Source organism: Limulus polyphemus, unplaced genomic scaffold (genome assembly GCF_000517525.1).
Source record: "Limulus polyphemus unplaced genomic scaffold, Limulus_polyphemus-2.1.2 Scaffold1638, whole genome shotgun sequence".
Classification (NCBI taxonomy): domain Eukaryota; kingdom Metazoa; phylum Arthropoda; class Merostomata; order Xiphosura; family Limulidae; genus Limulus; species Limulus polyphemus.
In genome coordinates, this window is record NW_013667248.1 from 42,339 (window position 1) to 52,235 (window position 9,897).

General features: G+C 30.7%; 1 protein-coding gene across 1 annotated transcript in view; it reads right to left on the bottom strand.

The window, feature by feature from the left end:
• The window catches only part of LOC106464394 (terminal uridylyltransferase 4-like), a 102,963-nt gene that overhangs the window by 20,950 nt on the left and 72,116 nt on the right, over positions 1-9,897 (bottom strand). The window contains exons 16-18 of the mRNA XM_013924525.2: positions 5,457-5,624; positions 4,149-4,238; positions 3,900-4,013 (exon numbers count right to left, since the gene is read on the bottom strand). Of these exons, the coding sequence (XP_013779979.1) occupies positions 3,900-4,013; positions 4,149-4,238; positions 5,457-5,624 (372 nt within the window). The remainder of the gene's footprint in view (positions 1-3,899; positions 4,014-4,148; positions 4,239-5,456; positions 5,625-9,897) is intronic.

Consider the following 9,897-nt stretch of genomic DNA (forward strand, 5'->3'; position numbering starts at 1 on the left):
CACCATGACATTGTAATGCTACAATTTCTGAGTCAATATGTTGGCGTACCATGCTGTAGTCAGCACATCTCTTCTGCATTACTTTGGACAAATGGAGAGATGGCCTGAAAGCAAAATGTATGTAAATGTTGTTCCATTCAGTTCTTTCACATCCGAGGAAGCTATTCTTCTCTAAGAAACCAATTTGCTGTAACTTATTTCCAACACAAATATGATTTATCATCATTTGTCACATCTACTTCATACTCTTACCTAACTTTACTGTGCCTTGATGGTAAAACAAAGACAAGAAAATATATTTGATTGGTAGGAAAAGCTCTTTCCAAGGGTGATTACAATTTCCTGTAAATCAGCAACTTCTTGGCCATTAGTTTGTAAAAGTGAAAAGGAATGCACTTCCCATTCACTCTTGAAATCTTATTTCAAAGACCTCGGAAGAGATTCTGGAAGTATATCTAATACAGGATTCCTACTGACTTTTGTTGTTTGATCCATTTTGCATGAGGCTTCTGAAAGGCTATGCTAATTGGTATGAGTGGTAAATATGTGACAGATATCACAAGCTCATTTGTGAGCCCTGCATGCCCTTTAGCAGTGAAGTTTTCCATGAATGAGGATACCGTGGAAAACATGTCAAGGTTTTAGGGATGGTAAGTACTGTTGTCTAGACAATACGGTCTGTTACAGTATATATATATGTAATCATTAACACATTGGAGATGATTGATGGTAGGATCAAGTTCCAAAAGAGGGTGAAGGAGGGCCAGATGTCCTTCTCCAGCTCTCACTGTGACATGTTAGCCACATAATATCAACTAAGCTAATCTCCCTAACAGTGATGAGAAAACAATCATTGCTTTCTGGATATATGCTTCCAAAGAAAAACCACATTGGGCTATCTGATGTGTCCACCACAGGGAAGTGAACCCCAGATATTAGCATTGTAAGTCTGTATCCTCACCACTGTAGAATGAGAAAAAGTAAAAAATTAACAAATCTATGGAAATAAAAGTCTGACTAAGGTCATGGAAATAGAGACACTCACTAGAATGAAGATCAAAAGGTTATGATGGTGTAAAACACAGGAGCTCATCTGTTGATGGATATATGTGCAACAATACATACAATAACTCTGAGCTTACATCCCACAAAAACTAGTAAGATTTTGTTAAATATTACGTATCTTGTACACAAAGAATGATGTTATTTTAATGAAGTCTTTCTACTAAAAATGTTATTTATATATTGTAGTTATTTTCATTCAAACTATGAACAGTTCAAGTGCAAGGTAATTTTAATTATAAAAATATTTTTCTTTATCTTATAGTTTCAAGTTTTATTTGCATAGCCTCTTAAAACCTCCTGATTGAATATCAAAAGCTTTTTTAAGGTAAATGTTTATATTTCATTTTCTCTATCATATCACTGACTGTAGATATTATCATCAATGTACAGTGCAATGAAATGTTTAAAATTAAAAAACAGAAAAATGTACATACCTTTTAATTTTTCGTAGAATATTTAAAAAATCTTCTTCTGGTTATATTCACAATTTTAGGCCTTTTACTTTTCACATATAGCTAATTTTTAATTTTATATTTTCCTTTCCTGTCCTTTAGTGTTTATTAATCATCTGGACACAAGTCAACAGTGCCCTCAGGGTGTATTACAGTATCTTTGGCAGAGATGCGCAAGCCTTCGGCAAAGTTTTCTTGCACTCGTGTAATATCGTACGACTTGAGAACCAAGGCAAAGTTTGAGATATATTTAAAAACATTTAAACCTTTCAATTATGCATTTTAAAACATAAATTACTAAAATATAAAAGTAAACTGTCTCTCTAAGTATAATATATTTAGGTAAAAAACAACTGTAAGTGCTATTGTGAACACAGCAACCAAAAATAGTACCGGCAGTTACATCTACCTGAGGATGGCAACTCTGCGCTAATTTCAAAATATCCATTGTTGAATTGTAGTGCAAAATGAGCTCTTTCTAATGGTTATAAACACGTTCATCAAATATGTACATATGGCCTGTAACTCCCAAGGCTAAGAACAGAACTGAACTCAACCAAAAACTTTGGAACATACATGTAAATAGTGCAAAAATTCAGATTTATGAATGCTCAAAACTGAAGTTTTAAGTATTTTTTAATGGTTTATTTTAAAGTAAAGGAAATAAAACTTAGATAACACGAAACTTCGAATTATAACGTACATTATAACGTTTATTTCATTGACATATATGGATTGTAAAGTTGTTTAATTAAATTTTGAATGTAACTCAGTGACTTGTGCAGAATGGAGTTTAAAAGGGGTACCTGTTGTGAAAGGGTTAATGCTTTCCATTAGTATGTCCACCAAACTAGAATGGACTATGTCTGCTGAAGTCTTCATAAGAAAAGGAGATGGCAACTTTATAATGCCATCAGTCTGATTAATTTCCTCTCCTGGAGACACATAAAAGTAACATTGCTTGAAAGTATGACCAGTAAATATATGGGTGGGCCACAGACTAGAAAGGGATGTAATGAGTGGCACGTTCATGGAGGGTCACCCAGCAGTGTTACACTTCCATGAACCCATCTAATCTGTCATAAAACTGTTTTGAAAAAAATGTCTCCTCTGATTAGCAAGAAAACCCCCAATAGTTCAACTGTATTAGTGTAGCTATTTTTCCTAGGTTGGGAGTATTTCTTTGGATTTTTGAGCAGTTCTATTTTTTTTTCCTGAGAGGTCTTTTAACCTCTGTGACCCTTCCCTGGATTGTAGGGGTAAGTCCCCATCTGATGGATGAGATTCAGATTAGTATAAATAGAATTAAATAATGATCCTGCACATTGGAAGCGAGGATAGTGGATCCAATTACTTACTGGTACAACTTGTTTACTCGTAGGCACAGTGATAGGAGTATACATTGGTTTATCAATGGCCTTTCCATGGAGGGCAAGAAAACATTTTAAGGGTTAGAGAGAGACCGTGTAGTGAGAATGGAGATTTCCTTGCATCTGAATAAGAGATGTTATTCAGGGTCTTAACGCACTCTTAACTCTTTCTCTTCAATCCATTTAAGGTATGATCAAAATAAAATGGGTGGGAATCAAAGCAGTTGACAAAGTGTGGTGCCAACTTGCACTCATAGAGATGTGGTTTTTGCCACCACAATGAGCACAAGTTAAACGTTTCTAGCCTAGTATTTTGTGTTTTTGCATGGTCAAAATGAAGAATCAATTTGTCAGTAGTAATGTCTGATTTCTCCCCTTAAACTACCTACAAAATAAAATTATAAATAAAACTGTAAGATTTAAAATTTTCTTTTTTTATGAATGTTTATTAATATTTATTTTGGTAAAATTATTAAAAAACTCTAAACCAAAACTGAAAATATGTAGATTTTGCACAATGTGTTTCTTATTGTTTAGACGAAATAGTTTGAAAATAATGCTTTTCTAAAGACCACGATGAGACAAATTGCAATATTCAACTTTTTCCATTTTATTTTTACACCTTCCAAGTTTCTGATGCATAAATATATTGTTCAAAAAACTGGGATTATTTTATTTCTCATAATCTATTTGATGTCAAACTTTCATCCTTCTTTACATGATTGTAGACACTATGTAGTGTTACTTCCTGGAAATAATGATATAAAAATTAAACCTTTTGAAAGTGCTTGAGTTATAGGGTTCTGTATTTTTGAACCTAGATATCTTTCTAACTTCCTTGAAACAAAGTTAATAGATAATCTGTTTTAACAGAAAAATAAACAATGTTGCATTATACTTCCTACTATATAAATCTGATTAAGCAAGTGAATTGTAATTATTATCCCTTTAATGATCTAAATGACCAAGGTGTTTTCAGTTTATCCACAGATTAGATTTGACCACACATTACCTCTTGAAGTACAGGGATTACAGGTGGGTTCCTCTGTTGTAAGTAGTACAAAACCATAAGAATGTATGCATACGATGACAGGCTTCCACGGGAAGCATCAGAGATATCACAAATCTGTAAATAAACAGAATGGCTGATAGTTGTCTTTAACAAACACTAATCTCTATTTTGTAGTTTAATAGAAACATATAAAAAATATTTATTACGAACATAATGTCCAGTAAAAATGTATCATTTATTGTGGCAAACCTTTGTGAATTTCTTCATGGTGTAACCCAAGATCTGCACTCTCACATCAATTTTAGAATACACATTCAACATGTGAGTATTCTGTTGTGCCTGCAAGAAGAATATATAAAGTTAAAGAGCAAAATGTAATGTAAGTTATGTTCAAATTCTTGAAGCTTAAGGTCAACTAATAATCTAGAATTATGATGTAACACATCAATAAAAAATCACTTTAAAAATATAAAAACTTCTTGTTCAGTTTTCAAATCAAGCACTGCATGCTGAAGAATTGGGTGTTTGAGTGTTCTTTCCACGTTAACCTATATAAAGTTGGTTTAAATACCTTTACATGGCAGAAAATGTTCAGCCAATAGGTAGAAAATATAATCAGTTATGTGGTATTAATTTTGAGTATTATTTGGTTTTTGAATAAAATAAAGTTTAGAATGCCAAATTCTGTATATTTAAATCTAACATTTTATCTAATAGATTATTTTTCAATACTTTTCTAAGCACTATCAATTATAAATGGATTGTAATTGGAGCTCTGTTATTCTAAGTTTAATTTTTTCTGTGTAAATCAATCAATCTTTTGTTTTATTGAACCATTTCTGATAAAACTTCAATATTAGTATTTATTACAATTGAAAATGTTTTGAGTTTTATAATGCAATAAATTGTAAAATTAAACTTTGAAGTGTTATAAATTTGCTGTATTTTATTATACTGATTCTTTCAAACATAAGCTATCGTTAGCATATCAATTTTTTAAAATATAAATATAGAAACACAAGATTCTTGGTGAACAATGAACTGTTCTATAAGTCTGCTCAGCTTCTATATAAATATAGAAACACAAGATTCTTGGTGAACAATGAACTGTTCTACAAGTCTGCTCAGCTTCTATATAAATATAGAAACACAAGATTCTTGGTGAACAATGAACTGTTCTATAAGTCTGCTCAGCAACATTCTTCATCACATGTAGATTGAAACTTTTTTCATTTTCACATTGTGTACTATCTTGTATTTCTATTGAAAAATTTACCTCACACAGCTTGTTTTACTTTACATTTTTTAACCCCAAGTTTTGAAATATAAAATAAAAAATGTGACTTGAAAAAAAAAGCGTAATAACATCTTCAAAACAGAAACCTTCAACTGGGTGATGCTTTGAACACCTACTCTTTATCAAGCTCTGTTTAAATCTTTTAAGCTGAAAACAAAGCTTGACAAAGTGTGGTTGTTCAAAACATTGTCCAATAAGTTTTTTTCAACTTAAGTGATATTACTCCTCTTACTTTTTCTCCTAATTTTTACCCAACATACCAGTACATTGTATAAACTAATATCTCCTTCTAGCCTGGTTAACTTGTCCATAAACTTTACAATTGGTACTTTGGCTGTTGTTATAGCAACAATGTTAGTAAGACCCCATTTATGGTGTAGTTTTTCTGCCAGCTTCTCAATGATTGCAGGATGCTGATTTTTACATGTCTAAGAAAAAAACAAAGAAAATTAGTCTATCTGAAAAACATAAGGATTAATAGATTAGGATGTTTAAACTGTGTTATTTAATATTTCTATATACAGAACAAACAAAGGTTTATTATAAAAAAAGAAAGATATAAAGCTAGGGAAAGTATAATGATTAACTATATTACAAAACTGTTGCAAAATCTCATCATCATTACATGTGTTACATGTTAGTTTCTCCATGTGAAAGGGAAAATAACATATACAATAAGCCAAGTTCTTAAGGTCCCAATTTGCTGTTCTTTATTTTTAAACCACCAGATTCTTCTTAAAAACTTGATCTTCTACTCACCAGAAAACAATCAAATATTAAACCTAACGTAAATTAAAATGGTTTGTAAAGTGTACACACTTTTTAACAATTGAAGAAAACATATTAAATATTGAAGTACAAGATTACATAAAAAACAGTCCTTTCTAACTAATTACGTGAAAAGTTTATTACAAGTTTAACATATTAACACGTGTAAATGTAGAATGTTTAGAAAAGGTTTTGTCACTATCAGGTACAGGTAGTTTATCTAGATACAGGTGTGTGTGCATGTATATATATATATATATAAACACACACACACACACACACACACACACACACACAACCACTATGTATGTATATATAGATAGATAGATAGAATAAACACACGTACAGAGTATGGAACAAAGAAGTCATGCGACTGGAGATTATATTGTAGCTTAGTAAAGATATCGTGGTATGCTGAGGCATTGGTTCAGTACGAGTCTGTTTTGTCATTTCAAATGAATTCTTTGATTTTTGCATTTGTTGATGTTGGTTCTTCATTTAAAATTAAAGGGTTTTTAACCCCTTTTGTGGCAAGCTTGTGTAATTTGCAGAAATCAAGTCACAAATTTCACTTGTACAACAATACATGCAGTAACTCTGAGATTTCTTGAAGTACCCTCTCAATAACTGGTATGATGTTATCATAATTAAGTATTATTACTAAACATATATTATTTTTCTGTTGTAGTTACTTGCATTCAAAGTATTAACAAATCGAGTGCAAGGTGATTGTCATTTTAAGTATAAAAATACTTTTCTTTGTTTTATAGTTTTCATATTTCATTTGCATAATCTCTAGAGCCTCCTAAAAGGATATCAAAAGTTTTTTAAGGTAAATGTTTATATTTTATTTCTCATTTTCTTTATTATATCACTAGCTGTTATCATTAATGTACAATGCAATGAAATGATTAAAATCAGGAAATAAAAAAATATATACCTTTAGAATATCTTTAAAGATGTTTTACTTATATTTGTAATTTATGATGCAAAGTATGATGCATATTTAAAAAATGTTTAATCCTTTTAATTATGCATTTTAAATCATAACTAATATATAATTAACTAAAATATAATAGTAAGACCTAAATAAAACTTAAACTGTATCTCTAACTATAACATATTTAGTTAAGAAACAATTGTAAGTTTTATAATTGATCAAACAGCCAACCATACTATAGTCAATTTCCTGTACTCCGCAATGACAACTTGACCCCAATTTCAAAATAACCATTGTTAGATTATACTGTAAAATGAGCTCTTTCTAATGGTTAGACACATGTGTATATAACATCTACATGGAGACTATAAAGCTCAAACAAATCTGTCAAAAGTGGGTGTGGCAACTTGACCCCAATTTCAAAATAACCATTGTTAGATTATACTATAAAATGAGCTCTTTCTAATGGTTAGACACATGTGTATATAACATCTACATAAAGCTCAAACAAATCTGTCAAAAGTGGGTGTGGCAGCTGTCAGGGGTTGAAAAAATGTATTTGTTTATTCTAACTGTATTCATTCAGAGAACTTTGAATGAGGTTAGTCAAAAGGTTATCTAAGCATCTCATTGTCTAGATGTACCTCTACAGTACTGCCATTATATTACTGAACACACAGAGTGTCAACGTAGAAAATTTTCATAGTCTGTTGGTCACATGACAATACATCTGAAGTTTTAATTAGTTTTTAAAGGTTTATTTCGAAATAAAGAACTTGAAATTTGGATAAAATAAAACTTGGAATTATAATATACATTATAATGTTAATTTAATTCATATACATTGATAATAAAGGTGTTTAATTAAAGTTTAAATGTAACACAGTGACTTGTGCAGCAAAGCATTTAAAGGGGCTCCTGTTGTGAAAGGGTTAACAGATATATTATGATTTATGTTCAGTGAAACTGGTTTTCAATTTTCTTTTGGTTTCACTGATGTAGAAATCTTGACAGTTATTACACATTATTTTATAAATGATATTTGTATTGTATATTTCTATATAATTGTTATTCAGCAAGGATTTTAACTTAGGGCCAGGCTTTAGAGTAGTGCATATTGGTGTATAGAAGACATATTAATACTAGAAATAAATGACCTTATAACACCAAAATCTGTCTATTTATTATTTAAACCATTTGAAGCTTTGTACTGTCAGTTTTGGTTTGTGTTTTAGTGAACAGTCCTGAATGAGCTGTAAAGTGAAACATTGGGTGGCTAATTAAATAAAAACAACATTCTGGTGTTATAAGGTCATTTATTTCTAGTATTAATAGGAATTTTATGTTTACTGGCAAGCCTTGTGAATAATTTGTCAACTGATTTTACAACACCAATTTCAGAAACACTCTAGACCAACTAAACACAAAAGCTTTACTAGCTCACTTTGATGTTGAGTTACTTTTCGCTGAAGTTCCCACAAACGAAGCTTGTAATACTGCACATGAACTCTAGATCAATGGCCCCAACTCATTAATCTACATCCCTTGTACAATTTATCTCCCACTCACAATTCACTGCAACCAAAACCAACTTTCAACAATAAAACTTATCTTTAAATAAATAATTTAAGCATGGTAAACTTTGTTTCACCTGTTATTGTCAACATATTTATGATACAGTCAAGCCATAAGTTCTACACTTCATCCCCCCACTTCCTTCAATTGATATGAATATTTCAAATATGTAAACTACATTCAATCCAGCATTAAATTCACCATTGAACACAAAAACAACAAACAATTATCTTGTCATAACTTCATTATTATTAGATCTAACACACAATTCCAAACCAACATTCATTGTAAGAACATTCAATTGGCCTGTGTATTTCCTGGATTTCTAATCATAAAACCAAACAAAAATCAATATATATACATGTTTAAAAATGTCATAAAGACAGCTTCAAGAGTGCCTAGTGGAAACAATCATGAAGAAATCAAACTTTTGAAGTATTCCTTTATTCAGGCCAACAAATTTCCACCAGTTATTATGGAAAAAAAATTAACACAACCATCACAAAATAAACCTCAAAACTCAATTCATACAAGAACTGATACTAAAGACCCAACCAACAATGCAGGATTACACTGTAGTTTACCATTTATCCCAGAAATCAGTTCAAAAATAATTCACTTTTGGACAGAAACTGTGATTAAACATAAAATTCCTGTCAATTTCAAGTTCACTCAAAAGCTTAGGCCTAAACTATAATCTCTAATAAAAAAATAATGTAGAAACACACAATATTAACATCCTTTATAATAACTGTCCACAATTATATTTCAGTGCAACCAGATGAGAAATGGAAACCAGGTTCACTGATCATATTAGAAAACCTCTTATATTTACTACCACTGCAAAACAAAAAGTCATTGTACACCAATTAAAAAACTGTCATTTTAAACAGAGAACCAAACATCAACATACATAAAATGAAAAACGTCTTCTTAATTGAACAAAACAGTGTCACTCTGAAACAACAACTCTGGTGTGTCAAGATGTCTTTATTAATTAACCCTTTTGAGATGGGTCACGGGTGAAAGGACATGTCATCTCGTTTGTTGACTCGCATTAAAAATTTTATTGAACTACTATTTTATGAATTTATGTCAAAAGTTTGGTATCAAACTGTAGATTATAATTCAAATTTCAGTACTATACAGTACTCAATTTCTTAATTTAAAAGTAAATATTAAATAACACAGATAAACATAGATTTTTGTGTGTCACGTGGTATGTTGAATTAAGCGCTGGTTCAAATTACATACTTGTGATGTGAAAATACTAAGTCTATAGTTTTCTACAAATTAGAAACTCAAATTACTGATATTGACAAGCTAAAATATAAAATAAAAATGTCTTATCTTTTGTATTTGCTAAGATGTTGCTCATATAATAAATCAAACAGTGGCACCCAACCCACCTTTTTCCA